The following is a 21775-nucleotide window of genomic DNA, read 5'->3' as shown; positions in this document are numbered from 1 at the left end:
ACATAGCATGTCAGTCAGTGAAGAGTCTGGGGAGAAAAATAAAACAGGGAAAAAGAGAATGCTGGGGGCTGTGCAGTGAGGGAGCATTGCAGTTTAAAACAGAGTAATCAGGGAAGGCCTCATGGAGCAGGTGGCATCTGATCAAAGAACTGAAGAAGGTGAGCATACAGGTCATGGGGATATTCTGGAGTAGGGCATTCTAGGAAGAGCTGGTGCAAAGGCCCCGAGGCGGGCTGGGCTGGTTTGTCAAAGAACCACAGAGAGGAGAGGAGCAGGTGGTGAGGTCAGGTTGGTAACCGGGGCAGGTGGCACAGGCTTTGGAGGTCACCGTAAGAACCTGGTTTTACTTCCAGGTGGGATGTAGCCATCTCTGGGAGGCACATATGAATTTGGAAGTCAATGAGTGGCCTGCAAAGGGTGTGCTCCCTGGAGTGAGGGAGGGGAGAGAATGACAGGCCTGAGCACCGAACCCCAGGGCAGCCAACAAGCAAAAGAGGCTGAGAAGAAGCAGCCAGAGAGGTAGGGGGCAGCCCTGAGGGACCTCACCGACTGTGTGGACCGGTCCGCTCTGGTGCATACTGAGTATCGACTCCGGACTTAGCATCATGAACATCCTGAGGGAGAATGATGGGAAGATGTGGCTTTAGGGGAGGACTTCGGTCACTGAGGATGGGTGCTTCCTTGTAGGAGCCCATCACGGAGGGAAACAGAAAGAACCCACGAGAGCAAGAAGGAGCAAGAGGACGGCAGCTGACAGACCCTGCCAGCAGCCAAGGGTAGCTGGGCTTCTGCAGGCAACAGTGGACCACTCTGCTGTGTCCCTGAGCAACTGCCTGGTGGCTGCCTCTCACCCAGCAGATCTCTGTGTTAACAGAGTCTCATCTAGAGCAGGCCTGTGTCTGCCAAGCTGGTCCACACCCTGCCTCTGAAAAAGTGTCCAGGCAGCAGGGGCAGGCACTGGCTCCTCGGGAAAGTACTCAGGCCCAGGGGAGGAAATGAGCCCCTGACTGAGGACTGAGGACGGGGCCAGAGGAAGGCCGAAGCCCTGGGAGGGGCCCAGAGGGCTAGGGGACAGGCCAGGCCAGCTGAGGCCAGTCCTGAATGAGAAAAGCAGATGGAATGAAATGCCTCTTCCTTCCTACAGTGGGTGATGCCTGGTGGGGCAGGCAGGCTTAAAATGCTGAATTTGGAATAGAACTTAAGTAGATTCTTTTTTTTTTTTTTTAATATAAGTAGATTTTTAACTCACCCTGATGTTGACTATGATCTTCTAGGGCAATAGAATTATGTAACTGGAAGGAGCTTCAGTCATCATGTCCAACCACATATTTTGTGGATGGAAACTGAGGCTCTCAGAGAGGGGAGTGATTTGCCCCGGGTCACACAGGAGTGAGCAGCAGGGCTGAGCACCAGAGTCAGAGCCCCTGCACCTGGGACAACCTGCATGCCAGGAGGTCCCTGGGGTGGGTACACAAGGGACCTTGGAGACCACAGAGCCTCTGGCTACTTGTACTCAAGAGAGGTGACCCATGGCGTTGAAGCTGCCTTGGAACCCATACCTAGAGGAAACCAGGCTGGGAAGGGGGGGCAAGCAGGAGCCAGGAGAGGCAAAAGGAGTTCCTCCAGAGGACAGAGAAGAACCAAGAGAGGCAGGCCTCTCCTGGCAGGGCTGGGCTCTGGGAGCAGGGGAGAAGACATCCTGAGAACAGACTGGCCCAGGTGGGAGAGGGAGACGGCAAGTCTGTGAGGAGGCAGGGCCTCAGGTGGGCTCAGGACCCGGGAGGCAGGTGCACACAGGCCCTGGTAAGGATGAAAACACACCCCTGGCTCATCCTGAGGCTGAGGGAAGTTCCCTCCAATCCTCTGAACAGCTCTGGGCTGGGCTAGAGAAGCTCGGTAGTCACCGATTCCCCTCACTGCATGGTCCCTGTGGCTCGTGCTTCTTACTCATTTCACACCGGGGAACACTCATTTACCTGATACTCTTCTCCCTCACCTGAATCTCTGCTGGGCCCTGCGGGACATCCGGCAGGCTGGAGTGGGATGGGCAGGACCCTCCGGGTTCCCCCTGCAGAACCTCACTAGGGCAGAGAACCCCGAGGAGCCCTCCCATCCCAGAGCAGCAGTGCTTTCCAGCAAGGCTCGGGTCCTGAGGGCCCTTCTGCCCTGGGGAGACAGCTGGACCCCCTCCCTGACCTCCCAGAGCTCACGAGCCCACGAGCGAGCCAGGAAGATAGAGGGAGAGACAAGAAACAGTGTCATGAGGGGAAAGGAGGTGTCCTGGGAGGCCAGAGCCATATGGAATTTGGACCAAGGGTGAAGGACCTTCAGTTGAGGGGCGGGGCTGGGGGCTGGGGAGGTGAGTGCCCGGATTAGAAAGATGGCCGCTCATTCACTTGTGATTTCTCTAAAGATGCTGTCATTCTTTGTGATCTGTTTCACAGTTCTTGCAGGCCTTTGCTCCTTCAAATAATTTTTCTGGTTTAACAGATCATCTTTCAGGAGGAGAAATACAGCTGAACAAGGCTGACAAGAACAAGGCTGGGTTTCCAGCTCCTCGTAGAGGCTGAGCCTGTGCAGGGAGTTGTCATCTGAACCCTGACCTCCAGCATGCAGGCAAAACCCATTCAGTTTGGGACTCAGGTTGGACATCGCTATGAGGGACCTTGGAGAGAGCCACCAGCTACTTGTATTTAAGAGAGGGGACTCATGGAGTCAAAGCTCAGGCCAAGCCGGACTCCAGGCCTCCAGGCTCCTGAAAGGGCCCATGTTCTCCCTGCAGTCCCAGGAGGCTCTACTCTGGGTGCCGCCTCCCTTGCCTTTCCCAGACCCATTTCCGTGGGAGGAGAGAGCTGCCGTGGAGACCCTCTGAAAGGGGGAGTGAGCCCAGCATGTCTGCCTGCTAGAGAGAGGTCTCTGTGGAAACTGCTGACAGGGAAGGGCAGGGAGGGGCCGTGGTTCAGGACAGTTCGTCCAGCTCCCTGAAGGAACAGGACAGGGCGCACCTGCGAGGCTGCCAAGAGGGGGCCAGGGCCTCTCAGGCAACAGTACCCCTCCAGCTTGGCTCCTGTCCAGTCCTATCATCAAAGCCAGGGAAGGCAGCCCTGACAGATGTCACCGACACTGAACTGTCAGTCATCCCAGTGGGTCCCTACGGCACAGCAGGGCCACGTGTCTGGTGAGGGGTGGAGGGCAAGGCTCTCCCTCATTTCCCCAAGCACTAACCAAGGACCACCCGGCCAAGGTACTTCCCAGACAGCTTCACCTCTCGGGCCTCAGCCCCACCTTGAGTTTGGAGACTGAGCTGACCAGAGCTCCTCTGGCAGTGACTGGGGCAAGAAAGTCCTCGCCCATCCCAAATCCAAACATTCTAGTGACTCCATACACCAGCAGTCTCCAAACTGTGTTCCAGGGAACCCCCTTAGTGTCCCATAAGACATAGGGGTATGAAATAAAGATTAAATGCACTCCATCAATAGAAGAATGAATAAACAAAATGTAGTATATACAAACGATAGAATATCATTTGGACATAAAAGGGAATAAAATTCTGATACATGCTGCAACGTGGACCAATCTTGAAAACAGTATACTTAGTGAAATATGCCCAAGAGGGAAGGACAAATAGTGTATACTTCACTTACATGAGGTACCTAGAATAGGCACATTCATAGAAACAGAAAGTAGAATTGAGGCTAGCAGGAGCTGGGGGACATGGGAAGGGTTTTCGTTGGGGATGATGACAAAAGTTAGGATATAGATAGCGGGGATGCTTACATGGCATTGTACGTGTATTTATTTAATGCCACTGAATTGGGAATTTAAAAATGGTCAAAACGACAAATATTATGTTACATATATTTTACAACAGTAAAAAAAAAAAATCATTTTAAAAGAATAAGTGCTCGGTGCCTTGGTGGCTCAGTGGGTTAAAGCCTCTGCCTTCAGCTCAGGTCATGATCCCAGGGTCCTGGGACCTAGCCCCATGGGGCTCTCTGCTCAGCAGGGAGCCTGCTTCTCCCCCTCTCTGTCTCTGCCTACCTCTCTGCCTACTTGAGATCTATCAAATAAATAAATAAAATCTTAAAAAAAAAAAAAAAAGAAGAAGTGCTGAAATAAGTTGGAGAAGCACTTGTTTTCAGAGTTAAATGTTTTCCTACACAGGACTTTTCAGAGCCTTTATTATGCTGTGGCCCCCAATGGAGAGGATCATCGAACCCTTTGTTCTTAGAAGGCTCAGTCCTATTCATCATAGAGTTGTTCCCCAAATTACAAATTTGGCTTCTGAGGCTGCCCCTTACACCTGGGAGAGGCACTAAAATCTTTGTCAAACCTGGATATTTATTTAGAAAACCAAGGTCAACATAGCTATCCCAAAGTGTGTCCAAAAAACGCCTTTTTGTTTTATTTTCTTCTCCAAAAATGGAGATTTCTTTCTTGGGTCTTGGAAGCATTTTGAGTTCTTCATTAAAAAAAAAAGACGAAGTGTGTGTTGCACGCATGTATGTGTGTGCAAGAGGAAAATTCTCTAGAAACTTCTGGTATGGAGCTGGAAATGAAACCCCAGAGGATGAACGCATGTTGTCTGTGGGCCAGATGGCTTTGAAGGTGGTTTGGGGTGTGAGCTTGGCACGGAGCTAAGTTCAGGGCTCTGTCTGCCTCTTGGGGGAGGGGGCAGGCTTTGTCCTCTTCCCTGCTCCTGATGGTGTTGTCAGTCAGCTGTCTTTAGACATGCCTCGGTTACAGGAAGCCCTGAGGGGAGGAATGTGTCTTCTCCAGGCGATGCGTCTCTCCTCCTGGAAGCAAGACCTTAGATACCTGCTCAGCTAAGGATGGATGAGAGCCCCAGGCTGCTGCCTTGTTTGCCTGTGACCTTTCCACTGGATACCGTATTTTATAGTCTCACGTTTTCTGGTCTGGCTTTGGTGGGGACTTAGGGCTGGTTAGGGGGATATTCAATTGAAGAAAAAAGGCTGGATTCAAGCCCCAGCTGTGGGAAAACTTAGGGTGAGTCATGGCCCAGAAATGTAGTGTCAGGGAGTGAAGCCAGAGGGGAAAATATTTATAACTGCCGGAAACATGATGAACCTGTCAAAAATACATGAAATCAGCTAAATAAATTGGGAAGAAAAAAGCAAGGTCTTGTTTGGTTTTGTGAGTATAAACATTTTTTTTTTAATCACCAAGAAAGAGAAAAATAATTCCTCTACATACAGCTCCCTTATGTAAAGATGCTTGGGGGAAATCAAGGAAAAGTGTCTGTGTTCTCTTGAGCTGAAGCAGGTTAGAGAGATGGGATCAGCCATAGGAGGCAGTTGGGAGAGAGAATATGAATTCAATGGACCCAAGAGATCAAAGCCAACATAACCATGGGGCTACAATCCTCCCCCCAAGAATCCTGGGAGACTTGGGGTCATGCTGGGCTTCTGTGAATTTGGGGTGGGGGTCGAGATGTTTTTATATCTGAGCGAGAGAGAGGAGCTCTTAGGATGGGAGGACAAGCACCTAGGCCATGGTGTTGGGTAAAGCAGGGTCCCTCTGGCTGCCCAAGTTCTGGGACTGAGAGAATTCGTGCTCTGGGGGGCAGGGGGGCAGCTGGGTGGATCCAAGCAGAGCAAAGTTAGATTGAAAAGGAACTGTTTCCACTGAAGCAAACACTAAGGTTCAGAAAGAATGTTGTTTCATGGGCAACCAGAGAAAAGGAACCTGGGATTTGGCCAGCACCCTGGGGTCGCCAAGATGCGGATCACAAAGACTGGGGAGACGATGGAGACTCTGGAGGAGAGGAGGGTCCGATGGGCAGCGAGGGAGCCTGGATTTTGACCTGGCTGAGGTGGGTCCAGGGAAGGGACTTCAGAAAGAGACCTCTATGGGCCACCGCAGGGGAAAGGTCGGCGGTAGCAGATCAGGGACAGAGAGGCCCGCCAGGGGGCGCCACACAGCTCCATGGGCAACAAGGAAGCCTGTCTCTCAACCTAGCCTCAGTCACTTCTTCCTTGGGGTGCACGGGGAGGCTGGCCTAAGGGCGTTCCCACTGAAACTCGCTCCAGGAGGCCAAAAGGAGCGCATCTCTTTGAATGATTAATAGTGACTGCCCGGAGCGCTGTCAGGAACTCCGTCAGGTGGCCTCTCGCCCCGCGAGAAGAGCCACTGCTGTTGATACCGATGGGCGATGTCTGCGGTGGGGGCAGCCCGGGGGTGTGGCAGCGTCCATTCATTCATCCTCGCACAGCCCATAGCTGTCCACCTGCTCCTCGCAGGCCCCTGTGCTCTGCCCTGGTCCTCTGCGGGCGCTCCGTTCTCCAAGGCTCACCTGCAGAGGGAGCAAAAAGCCCCAGGCCAGGCTCCACTCCGCTCTAAACCTTCTCCCTCGGAGCCTCTTTAAGGTTTTGGAAAAGGCCTGTGTCCGATTCTCTCGGGGTCTTGAACAAATTAGCTGCTCGGTAGTTATTTGTGAAAGGAAGAAATAAATGCGTGAATCACCGTATTTCCCACTTTTTATTCATTTAACAGAGAAACCAATATATACATTTTGCAAGGCCTTTTCAAGGATTTGGAAATGGATTAGACCCAATCTTTGCCCTCTAGGAATTCATAGCACCATCTGGAGATTAGATATGTGCCCAAATATCTGTAAAACCAGGTCATTACGTACAAATCTAAGTTCCTAGAAGGTACCTGGCTTCAGGAAGGCAGACAGAGCTTGTCCAGGGTCTGGGGTCTCAGAGGGAAGACGGGTGCCAAGGTGAGAACCAGGATGGGGGTAGGTAGCGGAGGATGAAGCCAGCTGCCCTTCTCTTTGCCCCCTCTCTGTGCCTCCCAAGGAGAGCCCCCCCCCATGCCTCCCTGTCCTACTGTATCCTGGAAACAGAGCACAGCTGAGCAAGTGGGGCGGCAGCAAGAGGTCTGAGTGAGAAGGGCTGTACAAAACCCTTTCGAGGAAACACTTAAAGATGTCCAGGTCTTGCTCTGCCCCTGGACACTGGCGATGACTTTGTCGCTCAGGAAACAGCATGGCAAGAGGGAGGCAAGTGCAGTACCTGCTCCAGCCCCCAGGGGGCCTCCTCCCATGGCTGACCCTAACACAGCGCTGGCCTCCGCTGGGGATTGTGGGCAGGAAGGGGTTCTGTCTGTCCCTCCAGCTCCCAGCACAGTCCCCGCACACAGCCACCCAGTTCCCCACCCCTGGGACCTACCCCTCCTCTTCACTGGACGATGAGAAAGGGGAAAGGGGTGAAGGTGGGGTAAAGGTAAAAGGACAGTCCAGGGAGTTGGAGGACTTGGGGTGGTGGAGGGAGGGTAGGAGGAGGTCTCAGGCCAGAGTGGTGGGGGGGCATAGGGACCCAAGGGAGTACGGAGCAGTGAGACAGAGTCCACTTGGGGCCCTGGCCAAGCTGTGAGCCCAGAGAGGGGCCCGGGGACTTGCGGACCACCCTCCCCAGAACTTAAGCCTTACTTTTGGGATAGTATGAGGCTGGAACCAGGAAGCAGTGCAGCCTCCGTGCACAGAGTTTTTGAAGCATCATGTGAAGCTTGGTGGAGCCAGAAGCCCCAAATCCTGGAGCGGCTGTCTGGGTTTTTGTCCTGCGGATAGCAGGAAGCATGCGTACTGCAGGGGACACACACAGAGGTACATGCGCAGATGTGTGCGTGCTCTCTCATGCAGGTGCCCTGGGTTCCCCGTGGCTGGTGACTGATGAGCCGTCACAGGGCTGTGGGGCTGGGACTCAGAGCAAACAACAAAGCAGGAGGTTGCGTCACAAACAGGCTGGCAGGGGCTCCGGGACCAAAACCCTCAGTTGGACCCAGACACATGAAGAGGGTGGCTCTTCATCGTTTTTACGTGGGCGAGGGTCTTTTTGCATGGTTGCTTACGTAAAACCATCTAAAAGACTGTCAAGGAGATCCGAACCTATCTTAAACGGATTTCCCTTCCCGGGGAACACATGCAAGTGTGTACACGGATGTGCATGGGAACACGAGGAGGAGTGTATGTTTGTGTGGGTGCGTGCAAAAACGCACAAGCTGCTGTGCTGGTGGGGAAGCTGGAAGAAGAAAGAAAAGCATGGACTTTTAATCATTCCCCACACACGTGTGTGTGCGTGTGCACAAAGAGCTACACGCACACGCACATCCATCCATCTGCATTTTCGGCCCAGCCTGCATCCCCATAAACTGCTTTTAGGTCTGAGACCCAAGCCCGCTTTAAACCAGTAGTTCTCCACCTTGCTGGCACACTGGAATCACGTAGGGAATTTTTAAAAATCCCAGTGCCCCGGGAGCACTCCAGACCAACACATTATAATTTCTGGAGATGGGACTTGGGCATAAATACTTCATATCAATATTTAATCATCTCCTGAGGTGATTCCAATGTCCTGCCAGGGCTAAGTATTCCTATGCGTAGAAAACCCTTCTCCCATTCCTCTGCACAGAAAACTTCTATTCATCCTTCAAGACCCAACTCCCAAGGCCCTTTTGGAGGAAAGCTTTTCCTGACACCTGCCCAGGGAGAGCTGGTTTCTCCTTTCCTGAAGTTCCCAACACCATCTTAGATATCTGACTGCGTCATAATTATTTGCTTGTCTATACAGAACCATGACCTCTGTGAAGAACAGTGCTATGCGAGAGCCATCTGTCTATTGCCGACACCTAGCTCCATGTCTGATACGCAGCTGGTGACAGCTTCAGAATGCAATAGAAGTATGTAATGAAGGCCAGGAACAAGAGGGGGTGGGGAGTGGAGGCCATGGGTTTCTCTCGGTGGGAAGGCAACGGCTCTGGTCCCCTGGCAGCAGGATGGGGGTACCTCCCTACATTTTAATAACAGAAAGGGTCCTCTTATGTCAACAGGTTTGATGCTGATTGGTCCACACTTCCTGTTTCTTTAGGAAGTGCCACAAGCATTACTCAGAAATTCAGAGAGAAAAGAGAGTGGGGTTGTGACCTGTGCCTGGAGTCCTAGGTGACCAACCTCTCTCTCTCTCTTTCTTTATTTAGAGATGTATTTAAATTTATTTAGAGAGAGAGAGTGTATGAGCAGGGGGAAGGGCAGGGGGAGAGGGAGAGAGAGAGAGAGAAGCCTCAAACGGACTCCCAGCTCGGGACTCGATGCCAGGGTCCTGGGATCATGACCTGAGCCGAAATCAAGAGCCGGCTGTTTCACCAACGGAGCCATCCAGGTGCCCCTTTTCTGAACCATCCCCTTGTCACCCCCATCCCAAGCCCACTCTGTCTATCTGGCTTCCAGGGCACCTTTGCTTTGAGGAGCACTATGAACATCTGGGTCCCCTGCTTCTGTCCCAGATCCAGAACAGCTCAACAATCTGGTTCTTGCCCAAGGGCTGTGCATGGGAAACACTTGTGCAAGGGAGGGAGGCTCCGGTCAGCTCACTGGGCCTGCAGACACTCCAGCCCCGGCCCAGGAGCCTGAGGAACAGACAAGAGAAGGTGTCCTGGGGCTGAACGAAGTGAGTGAGGTCTGAGGTGGAAAGAGGTCCCCACATTTCTGACCAGGCGTCCTGGTCACTAGTCCAGGCTGAGGTCATGGTGCGGGCCCCCTACCCCCTGACACACACAGACATACACACTCACACACTGCCCACCTCCTGAAGGGTTCTCAACCTCTAGGCCGAGACCAGCCTCTCCCCTCCCCCACAACTGCCCCTCAACTGACCAGCCACAGTCCTGGTCGCCCACAGAGTCCATTCAACACGAGCAAGTGTTTTCTTTACATGTTGGGGCTTTTACTTCAATTTGAAGCAGATGGTTGAGCACAGATGTGAACAGCTTTGGCCTTTTGAGCACAAGGAAGAACAGGCCTTGGCTTTGAACATGACTTCCTCCCTCCCCAAATTACTGGCCCGTTCCCCTGGTCCCTTCTTCCCCTCTGCACCCCCCTCCCCACTGCATAACCGGGAACAGACTACTGGCCTTCGTGCAGGGCACCATCTTGTTTTCCCAGCCAGGAGTGAGAGCTACAGGCAAGGCGTGGCTGGCTGGCCAACAGAGACACTTTAGGTGACCTTGGTGGGGCAAGTCCCTGGGGTGGAATACAGGGTGGTCAATATTGCTTCTTTCCTCCCTTTCTCCTTTGCCTTGATGCTCAGGGCCCAAGGAGCCTAGACCCAGGGAACACTGAGAATCAGGGTCAGAGGCCTAAGCAGCCAGTGCAAGGGCGAGAAGAGGGCCAGGATCTCATATCCCACTCCATGCAAGTGCCCCCAGCCCTCTCTCACCACCCCCAGAAAGTTTATCTTGTACCCAGCCGGCTCAGGGCCCAGTGTAGAAAGAGAGTTCCAGGTCAGAGGGTGGAGCCCTTCCAATGGTCACCAAACATCCATCCCTTCCATGAGTTTCCAGTGGGATCATTGCTGACTCGTCTTTGGCTTGGGATGGCTTTGGCAAGAGGAGGAGCACAAGTCATAGAGCAATGGTGCGGCTTCTCATTGAGGGGTGTTCTCACAATTTGTTCAGTGTCTCTGTGGAATCTTTGGCAATGAATTACTGCAGCCCTGGGCAAGGGGGAGGCTTTGCTCTCCCCCTCCCCACCAGGCAGAGGGCAAAGTGCGGAGTCACCAGAGTGGCCGAGGGGGGACAGGAGGGTGAGAGGGAGGCAGGTGTGCCCCTGCCCCACCCTGAGAGGCAGTGGTCTGAGCATCTGGTGGTATCTTGGAGAAGAAGACAAGGCTGGATTTGGAGAGCTCACCTTCTCCTCAGGCTTGACCAGAAAGAAGGCGCACAGCAGCATCCTTGGTCTAGCCTGGGACCAGTCACTCCTGAAAGAAACAACCAACAGTCAGAAGAAACCCTACTCTGCTGACTCCTGTTTCTTAAAGGCCAACTGGTCGCAGGGTCTGGCACCGTCAGCCCCTCCTCTCATTTACTCCTTGCTGCCCCAGGAGGGACTCCTGTGGCCCCGGCAAGCGACTGCATCTTGACGGGCTCCGTAAGGGACGCACCCAGCATCTGAACCCAGGGCCCGCTGCCCCCACAGCCCACACTGCATTTTAGAGCCATTTGCTGATTTTGTCGGTTTGGGGAAATGGGCAAAGGCTGCAGGGGCTCGAGGGAGCTCGGAGATACCTGTGTTGAGTGCACAACCCTCCAGCTCACACCCCATGGGGATGGCCGTCCACAGCTCCTCTTCCCTCCACTGTTCAGACAAGAGCACTGTTCCTGAGTCACCGGGCCAGCTAGAGGTGTGGCCCATCGACCTGCCTGCTGGGGGAACCTGAGAGAGGTCACTTAACTTCTCTGGGCCTCAGTGTCCTCATCTAGAAAATGACACCACTGGACCAGCTCAGTAATTGCCAAGCTTGCTTTCAAGCCATAGAAATGTGGTCTGAACTGTGGAGGCCTAACCCAGAACACAAGAGACCTGGTCTGGTGTATCTGCAGCAGCCGGGTAGGGGGGACACAGGGAGAGAGGGTTGCAGGGTACATTCCCTCCAGTGTGAGGCCTGGGACAGTTCTGAGAACCCACGGTGCTAAGGAGCACAGTTTGGAAACCACTAGGTTAGATCATCTGTAAGGTCGTCACCGTGCTGACCGCTGGAACCTTCCCTCTGGCCACTGGCCTTGCTCTTGCTCCTGAGAACGGGGACCACAGGGTGTGACTTGCTATCAGGAAGGGGCAGGAGATGGAGAAAGGTCACAGGGACCACTGGGACTTTAGTTTTTGGGGGAGGTCAGAGCGGTGGGGGTGGGTCCATCAGGACACGTCCTCCCAGAACAGGTCAGGAAAACAGGGGTGCCTTACCCTGGCACGGCCTGTTCCTACGATAGCAGGACTCATGCAACCATCCCAGACAACACAGCTAAGACGCTTGTTTTTGAAGTAAAACATCTGTGGGGCCCCTCCACCCCGCCAGGGGCCTTGCTTGTGTCCCCCTCTCAGAGGTGGCGCAGGAAACTGGCCACAGCAGGATCTGAATCCGGACCCATGGTGTTTACTCGGGCACAGAGAAGCTGCTCCGGCTGAACTGCAGGCCTGGGGAGCCAGGTCGCAGCCAAACCACGGAGCTGGGGGGCTGCCAACCGCAGGCTCTGGGGAGCCTCGGGGAGCCTTGCAGGCCTGGGGCGCTGGGCTTGGCCCATGGCCCAGGGGCGAGGCGGGGGCAGGGTTGGAGGCAGGGGGTCCAAGGGGAGGGGTCGCCCAGCTAGCAGAGGCCAGGCAGGAGAAAGGCAGGGGGAGAAGGGAGGAGGGAGCACTGCTGCGTGCACCCACGTCCAGCGCTGGCCCCGGCAGGAATCTGCTTTCTGTTACCGCATGTCTGAGGAGGAGGATTAAGAGGCGGGAAGGAAACCCATGGGGATGGCACGGGGTCTGTGGTCCAGGGGTGATTTACAGCCCGCATCAGCCGGGCGCTGACTGCCTGGGCGGGCCCTTTCGGGCCAGGCTGCCTGTGGTCTGGGGAAAGGCACAGAAAGCTGGCCCGGCCAGCCGCCCAAGCTGTCTTACTGGCCACTCCATCAAGGCGCCGGGACCCTGTCCCAGGCCCTCTGTTGGCTCTCGGACCCTGCGGAAGCCATGACCACTGCCCAAGGGCAACCAAGAGCAATGGAGCAGTTTCCTCCCGCCAAAGCCTGACCTTCAGGACTCCATTCCACCCTTTCCCTGGTGTCTACGCTGGACCTGGGTTCCCACCACCCACCTCTGCGCAGGAATCCCAGCATACGCACCAACCATCCAAGGAAGTCTTATGGCAAATGGGGCACGGTGGGAAGAATACAAGGAGGTCTTCGGTGTCAGCACCTCCTCTGAGATTAAACAGCTTTGTGACCTTGGGGAACTTACCATCCCTCTCTGTGCTTTAATTCCTTCACTTATACAGCAAGTACAAGTACATAGACATAGGCATGTGCTTTCCCGCAAAGGGTCCTTTGTAGAATACTAGACGGGTGAGGTATATCCCACGAGTCTGGGAAACACCACAAACCTAGGCCTCATCTTGGAAAGTCACTACATATATTAGCATATTAAAGGCTCTGAAAAGTCTTGCAGTAAAGAAATTTGCCTGGCTTTATTTATCCACTATCTGCTGAATTCATTTGATCCTGTGATCACAACTGCACTTTGAGGTGATCTGTGGCCCTTCCCTGGACTTCAAGTATCTGCTTCTTTCCTACCTCAGCATCCCAACCCCAATGTCCAGTGGGGGCTGCAGGTTGGTCCAGCCTCAGAGTTCTTCCAGAGACCAGCTATGCTTGAGGGATAGGAGACAAACCCATGGATGCCCCTTCAGAAGGGACAGGGTGTGTGTGTGTCTGTGTGTGTGTGTGTGTGTGTGTGTGTGTGTGTATGTTTTAATTACAGGCAGGTAATTGTAAATACAGAGGAGAGGGCTGGCAAATATTCCCCATTGTGACAACCATACCACAGACACCTTCTCATGGAACCAGGGGCAACATCCTGTGTCACCCCATGTGAGAAACACAGCTTGAGAGGACCTCTTGACTCCCATCCAGCTCTGGCTTTTTATGGGGGGTGTTTCCTCTGGGCCAAGGCTCTGGGTACAACTGGGAAAGGCTCTTGGCTCACTGCCCGAAGGACCCCCTAAACCCTAGCCCCTTACCATAGAAGATGTCCTTTAAACAGGGTCTGATGTGAAAATAAACTTTGATCATGACTAGACAAGATGGCCTCTCAGGTCTCTTTCTGTGGGTCTGCCATGCTGAGTGTGAAGGAGGGGATTTGGTCAGTGTGGTAAAGTGGTTGAGTTCATCAAATTTGAAATCGTCTTTTGATCTGTCCATTCATTTGTGGTCAGAACATCAGCTCCATGAGGACAGGGACACCGTCTGTTTTGTTTGCTGATGTAGCCCCAGAGCCTAGAACAGTCTAGACACACAGGAGCACCTCAATAAATATTTGTTGAACCAGGAAATAAATATTTCCAGTCACGGGCATTTTATTTACTATAGCTTTTATATACCACGGAATATGTTTCCTGTTTCAAATGTAACTTAGCATTTTTGTAAATATGCCTGTGCTTCAGGGAAACTTCGGGTAATTGTTGTGAATCCTGGAGCAACGCTGCACCTTTTTCACTTTTGTTCAATTCCCATTTTTTTATTATTTTTTTATTTCTAATGATACCTCCTTCGCTTACCAAGTTTGTCTCTGGCTTTACGAGGACTGGCTTCCTCTCTCGATCACTTCTGTGTACAACAGCACAATTTTACCATTTTAGGGGCCTTTTTAAAAAATGACTCTGCCTTTTTTTTTTTTTTTAAAGATTTTATTTATTTGACAGAGAGAGCGAGAGAGCACAAACAGGGGGAGCAGCAGAGGGAGAGGGAAAAGCAGGCTCCCTGCTGAGCAGAGAGCCCGATGTGGGGCTTGATCCCAGGACCCTGAGATTATGACCTGAGCCGAAGTCAGACGCTTGACCCACTGAGCCACCTAGGCGTCCCTCTATCTGCCTTCTAAGGTTTTGCCTTTTAAATTCATTTTCAGTTTATGATCTGCATATTCATTTTCAGTCCACTCTACCTCCTTAACCATTTTTTACTATTTTAGAATTATCCTTTTTTAATATTTTAGCAGTTTGGAGATAGCCTTCCAGATGCAGAAAAGGATCCAATGGAATGGAAATCCTGACAGCTTTGTTTGTTTGTTTGTTTCTCCTAAAAACAACAGTCAGATTTCAAATGTTGTTTTAAAACAAAACTATGGAAGATAAGCAGGGAGTACACAGAGAGATGCATTTTCAACCCCCGCACTATTAGGTATTATTTTAGCTTTCACTTCTCAGTAACTAACATGTGGGCTGGGAAGGGGGCTTGTGTTTGGTTCTAAATGCAGAACACTGGGGTCCACTGTGGCCCCAGAGTCAGCAGACCGCGGGACCCTGGGCAGGTGGGTTTAATCTCTCCATGCCTCAGTTTCCCCATCTTTAAAGTGAACACAGTAATAGTACCTGCCTCCCAGGCCAGTTGCGGAGAATCAATGAGACAATGGAGCCGTGCCCCCAGCAGGGCCTCGGACACCATGCAGGCATGGGAAAGTGCTGGCTCACCTCCCTGCAAAAAGCTGGGTCCTTCCTTTGATGGTGTTTGAAAACTTAGAAAAGGCATCACTTGGGGCGCCTGGGTGGCTCAGTGGGTTAAGGCTTCTGCCTTCGGCTCAGGTCATGATCCCAGGGTCCTGGGATGGAGCCCTGCATTGGGCTCTCTGCTCAGCAGGAAGCCTGCTTCCTCCTCTCTCTCTGCCTGCCTCTCTGCCTACTTGTGATCTGTCAAATAAATAAATAAAATCTTTAAAAAATAAAATAAAATAAAATAAAAAAGGCATCACAGTCTGAAAAGTCTCAGGTAATCAGAAATAGTCACATTGAACCAACTGTCATCTTGACCTTGTTTTTGATGGATTTAAAAAAAAAAATACACAATTTCTTAAAATTATGCAAGGCATGCCCATCACCTCATGAATGGGTAACCAAAATGTGGTGTATCCACACAAGGGAATATTATTCGGCCAGAACAAGGATGGAGGTACTAACACATGCCAGAACATGGATGGACCTGGAAAGCTGTGTGCTAAGTGGAAGAAGCCAGTCACTAAAGGCCACGTGTTCTAGGATTCCATTCACATGAAGTGTCCAGAGCAGGGAAACCCACAGACTAGCAGCCCCCGGGGGGGCAGGGAGGACAGTGGGGTAGGAAGGGAGAACTAAAGGATAGGGGTTGTCTTCCTCCCCTGAGAAGAAAGTTCTAAAACACACTGCGGTGATGACTGCACATAACAGTGAAAATACTAGAAACCACTCAGCTGTACACTTCCAGTGGGTGAACTGACGTCATCTCAGTCAAGCAGTTTTTAAAAATTACGTAGGTAGTTATATAATGTTAATTATAGAAAGGTTAGAAAAAAATACAGAAGAGTGAACAGAAGGAAAAATTTCAGTCACCTCAATCTCCCCACTGGGAACATGGGGTGACTACTGTTCCTTTACTTTTCTCAGGCTTAGACACAGCTATAGAGTATTTTTGGGGTATTTGCTTGGGTATTTATTTATTCACTGGCTTATTTTTTTTTTTAATGTTTATTATTTACATATCCTCTGACACCGACATAGAATTTTATGGAAGTGGAAGCGGACTGTGCCAACTGCACGGGAAGCTGGGGTTTGTGTTCTAACGCTCCGGCCTGTCCGCCTCTGCCTCTGGCGCATGTGTTTTCCCATCTTCTCCGTGGGCCAGGCGCTGCGGAGGTTATTCTGGGCACAAGTACAGGCCCGGGCTTCTGGCCTCCCAACTTCCCAGGGAACTGGAAGCAGGTATGGACCAGCCCACCCCAGCGCCTCCCACCCCGCCTGGCCTGGGCGCCAGGGGTGACAGGCAGGAAATTTATGAGCAGTTGGAGTTGGCTGCTATTTTCTGAGGGCGGGAACATGGTGTGAATCAAGGATCCCACTGTGTCCGGGCTGGGAGGGCCCTCTGAGGTCCCAGCCATCTAAGAGTTGCAAAGTTAGGGCCAGAGGCCCTGGTGAGCCAGGAGAATCCTCCTGGGGACCGTGGATTGGGAGAATTCATTCACTCAGCAAAGATACACTGGGTCCCATCTGGGTGCCAGCCATGTGACAGGCATGGGGTCAGAGTCCCAGCTCGGGGGCAGCTGATACCGTGACTCCAGAGTGAGGCTGAAATTCACTGGGGCTGGTCTGTGCTGTCAGGTGCCCGGTTGCTGTCATGTTGGCTACTCGCCAGAGGAGCGGCTGAGATTACCAGGGGCTCCAGGCTGCAGTGCGCAGACAGCTGTCCACGCAGCTAAGGGGCTGCCCTGTCCGGCACGCCTCAGCCCCCCAGGCTGGGAGCACGGGTGGGTCTGGCAATCTAAGCCTCTCATTTCCTGAGGCCAGTGGATCCGTTCAAACCTGAGTCAGCCCATGACATACAGAAGCACTTTCCTACCAGTAAGCAAGAATGACCGACCGCATCAGACAATGCCAAGATGAGAGCTGGCAGCCCTGGGGCCTGTCCTGGGCTAAGCTGTGAGAGGCGCAGTCAGGCCCCAGGTGTGCAGGCAAGCTCTGAGAGGGCGCTGTCCGCGTACCCCACACTGTCCTAACGGCTTACCGCCTGGACCATAAGCTCCAGTGAGGGCGGGGTTTCCTGGCCGGGTCCCTGCTGTCTCCCCAATCCGGGATAATCAGAGCTAACTGGAGTCCAGTCTCTTAACCCGCCACATCCCACCTCCACTGCAGGCTGAGAAAGTTGTGCTTCTCCTCTGTGTTCCCAACGCACCTCATATGGACCCCTACATCCCTCTGTGCCACGAATTATTGGTGGTATGATGGCCATTATCCCCTCACTCATCCCAAGCACCCCCAGCACGAGCTCCTGAGGGAAGGAAGAGGTCATGTTGTCCTCAGCACCCCTGTCCTGCTAGGCTGCTATCTGTTTACCGAGGGTGGCCTCGTGCCAGGTGCCACACTCCACTCCTTTGCGTGTGCTGTTTTACACCCTCCCAGGGAGTCGGCCGTTGCTGCTCCCATTTTGCAGATGAGGAAATCGAGTCTGGCACAGTTTTCTGGCTTCCCCAGGTCACCCCGCTACGATGCAGGGCAGCAAGGCAGACAGACCCCTTGACCTCTGGGGAGCTCAGCTTCTTTGCTGGCAAGCGGGATTGGCAAGTCCCCAAGCCATCCCCCTAGCTGCCACCTTCCTGGGTTTTAAGAAAATCTCAGTCTTTGTCCCTTGAGCCTAAAGGTGGCTGGAACTGGGAGGCCTGGCACTCCCAGAGCCAGGGCCAGAGCCCATGAGGACCCCACTAAGCCTGCAAAGGACGCCAGCGAGACCCACAGCCCCCGCCATGCTGACGCCTTCTTGGGCTCCAGGCCACTCTCTCTAGCTGCCAGTCTCTCGGTTTCTCTCTCTACGTTTCGCCTGTGTGTCTCTGTGCCAACTCTCTCTTGGCCTCTCCTTTGTTTATCTCTCCCCGTCCGTCAGCCTATCTATCTTTCTTGGCCCCCACCCCACCCGGCCCAAAGCACAGGGCACTGTGAGGGTCGAGCTGGCCCGAGAGATGGCCTGAGGCCCAGCTGCTGCAGCTTCCCATCTGCTTCCCATTCTGCGACTCTGTCCAGCCAATTCTACTTGGCTGCACACTGCCCTTCCAGACCCCAGGAGCCCAAGGAGCCCATGACCTTGCCCCCACAACCAGAGGAGGCACTCAGACTAGAGGGGAGAAGACAGCTGGGTAGACAGGTGGCCCAGCCCGGTGAGGATGGCCCTGCTCTCTGGCAACTTCCCGGTGGGCCCTGACCCGTGACCCTCACCCCCCACTCCCACACACACTGCACACATACACTCACACCTAACCGCCGTGTCGACAGATCCCTGTCAGGCCTGCTTCTTCCCCAGCTGGGGATCTCCCCGCTGCCACGCCTCTGCATTCTCAGTACCCTCCTCGGCAGTCCTTACCACAGCTGGCAGACGGCTGGGGTGACTGGGCACCGAGCAGACAAGCCAAGTCTCGCCCAAGTGCTGGCCAGCAAGCCTTTGCAAAGACCGCAATGCGTCTCCAGGAGATCCCCAGGACCAGTGCGGGAAATAATGGGTGGTCATAAGGTCCCTGGACCACACTCCGAAATCAAATGACTTCTACAAACACTATGCAAATGCAGTTTTAAGGTGGGAAAAACACCTCCCCTACCCTTTCTCACCGTCCCTGGGCCCCTCACAGCTAGATCCTGGAGGCACCGTGGGATCCAGGCCAAGGCAGGGTGGTATCTCTGATCAGGGCTCCTTACCCACTGCCCCCCCAATCCATCATCGACGACCCAAAAGTAACTTCCAGCTGCGCCAGGGACAGCCCAAGACCGGAAGAGAATCGAGTGTTTTGCCCACACGCATGTGCACACGCACACCTACTCACAAGCAACACAGCCCTGCAGCAGGAGTGCCTCCCACAGCCTCTGTTTGAATCCTGATTTCCCCCATTCTACCAGCTGTGTGACTTTGAGCAAGTTACTTCATCTCTCTGTGCCTCTGTTTCTTCACCTTTAAAATGGTAGTAACAGTGATCTACTACCCGAGGTTGTAGGGAAGATTCAGGAACACAATGGTGGCAAGGCAAAGCGCTGGGCACTGGGCAGCCCCACGTCAGGGCACACGGGTGTGTGTCTGTGGCTCCCTGCTATTGGCCTGCTAGCTTCCCGAGGCAGGACCGTGTCTCCACCTCAGACTGCCAGGGTCCCACTCAGTACTGGGCACAGAGGAGCCACCTGTCCGATGCTGTGGGCAACAACTGGAAACCTTTCCTTTCTCTCTGCTTCCTTTCCCTCTGCTTCATTTCCCCCACTCATTCAGCAACTCTCTCCTGCGTGTTCAGACCATGCCTGCTCCCTCTGAGGCACTGGAGATCCAGCAGTGAGCACAGACCAGGAGCCCTGCCCTCCCCGAGCTGACATCCTAGAACTGGCCTTTCCCCAGGAGCAGATTTCCTTAGGGAAAGGAAGCCTCGCATTTTCTGTGCCAAACAACTTGGACAGGTCCCTTCCCAATAACTGATGCATTTCCCTGCATTCTCAGTCAGACGTTACTGGATGTACTTTAGCTTCCTCTTGACAACCCAAGGTCAAGCCCAGAAACATCAGGCTACAGGAGCCTCCCCAGGTCCTTGAGGCTTCTGGGGCCCCCTCCCCCACAGGCGCGACATGGCACAAGCCTCTTGGCTCTCCAGAGTTTCTGGCATTGTTCTTTCTGCTTTTCTGTTTCTTCCCACACCATCAGGCCACCGGCTGTGACTCCAGGCGCCGTCCCTGCACCTGCTCCAGGAGCTGGCCTCCCACTTGAATTGGTTATTTCTGTTCAGCTGCTCCGATCTGAGACTCCAGGGAATCAAGCTTGTAAGAAGTGGACACAGATGAAGGGCAGTGGGCTCTGGAGAAGGCCCCCCTGGGGCTCTCCTATGAGCTTTTATGTGTGGCCTTTGTGTCCACAGCTCTGCACTCCAAGGGGTGGGGCCTTTGTTTTGTTCTCCAAAGTGACCAGGCACCCAGAACAACGCCTGGTACATAGTAAACACTCTGAAGTATGTTGTTCCTTGTAAATGTGCGGGGCCCCGATGCTTCCTTCATCATCTTCTGCTTATGGAACTAGACACAGAACAAGTAAGAATCACTCTATGTCTCTGCAGAGGGTGTGGGTGGGCCAAAGTGGGTCAACCTTTTGCGAATAACCCCACCGGCCGCCCAGCCACAGGCTGTGCACGTGGTGGCGGGGATGTGGGGGCAGGGGAGCGTGGTGGTCGCGCAGCAGCAGCAGGCGGGTGGTTCTCAGCCTCACCTGCTATCCCCCTGAATGGGGACGCAATGCGGGCCTCCCACCAGGTGGGAGGTCCCCATGCGACCCTGAGAGACGGTGCCTACAGATGCACCAGGACACCTGTGTGCATGTGTGCATGTCCGTGCATGTGCGCGTGCGTGCACATGCATGTATGCACACTTGCACATGTACGCGTGCACACACACACACCAGAAGAGGGACAAACAGGGTATCCCCTGTCTGTGCAATGGAACCAAGTCCTCGGTGGGCAGCCCAGTCCGGTATCCATTCTCTAAATCACTGGGTGGGGAGACGTGACTGGGCTGACCCTCAGACCCACATGTCCCCGCCTCCGGGATGGACTCCCTGTGCAGTTCACACTCCCACCCTGGGGGCAGCAGAGGACAGAGATGGTCTAGATTCAGAAGCACTTGTGTCCCAGGGCTGAGGAGCCGGCCTTACCCCGCCCGGCCTGCCCAGCTGTGTGAGCTGGGGGACTTCACCACAGGGTCCCAGCCTCCCCATCTACCTGCCATGGTTAGAAACATGCATCCTGGGCGGCTGCTGTAGGAGTCAAGTGAAAAAGGGGCATGAGAGGGCTCTGCAAACTGTAAAGCACCGTGCAGAGAAGTTCAAGATCACTAGTGGCCTGGCCCGGCCCTCCAGCTCCTTTGAACCTCAGTGCAGGCAGCCGAAAATGGAGGAACTGGCACTGATTTCGTGGAGCCATGGTAAAGAGTCTGCGGTTAATGTGGTGACACTGGTCAGCCCCACCAAGAAGAAAACCACTGTCACAAAACGGTCAATTCTCCAGGGAGGAGCCGTGTGGCTGTTTAAGCCTGCTGCACTCCCAGCATAGAGATCCCGTTGTTTTTCTGTTTCAGGGGGAGTGCCCCTTCTTCCAGGGCAGGTAGGGGATGTCTGGACAGGGCAACTGAACTGAGGAGGAGAGATGCTCTTTCTAGCAAGGTCCCTGTCCTGCATTTGGATGCAGCATAAGGATGAAGTGCTCGGTGCAGTGGCAGCCACTATGCAGCCAGGAGGCAAACACCAAAAAAAGCCTTGGAGCCCAGGAAACATTTGTCTCCCTTCAGCTTTCCTGAGAAACGGGAGCCCCTATTTAGTTTAAGCTGCTGCTTGGGGGGGGGTTCCATGATCTGCATTGCAAAGCTTTATTCCATGATTCAATGGAACAAGGACGTAAGGGAACATGGGGGCATTTCCCTGTTGTGTCCTGAGGCTCCTAGTTTATCCTTTCCTAGAGTCTCTGCCTTCAGCATAGGAAGATACAGCCCCCGTTGTGCAGATTTTAGTTGAAGGAATGGTGCGTCATTATTTGGGGGCCTACTGTGTGCCAGAAGCTGGGGCGCAAAAACGAAAGGGCACCCAGTCTGGCTAGAGAAGCAGGCACTACAAAAACTGTATGATGTAATGTAGCACGGGGGTTACAATATAATGTAATATATCATATAACGTACCAGCTAAAAGTATAAGGTAATGA

The 21775-nt window shown here is 53.4% G+C and overlaps 1 protein-coding gene across 1 annotated transcript in view; it reads right to left on the bottom strand.

Annotated features, from left to right (window-relative positions):
- Positions 1-9148: 9148 nt before the first annotated feature.
- Positions 9149-21775, bottom strand: part of LOC111148104 (atonal bHLH transcription factor 8) — a 30827-nt gene continuing 18200 nt past the window's right edge. Inside the window, exon 3 of the mRNA XM_022504509.1 lies at positions 9149-10778. Coding sequence (XP_022360217.1) covers positions 10773-10778 — 6 coding nt within the window. The 3' untranslated portion in view covers positions 9149-10772. The remainder of the gene's footprint in view (positions 10779-21775) is intronic.

Source organism: Enhydra lutris, unplaced genomic scaffold, assembly GCF_002288905.1.
Source record: "Enhydra lutris kenyoni isolate GAN:26980312 unplaced genomic scaffold, ASM228890v2 scaffoldscaffold18, whole genome shotgun sequence".
NCBI lineage: Eukaryota > Metazoa > Chordata > Mammalia > Carnivora > Mustelidae > Enhydra > Enhydra lutris.
The sequence above is the reverse complement of the archived record's forward strand: the minus strand, read 5'-3'. Positions and strand labels throughout refer to the sequence as shown.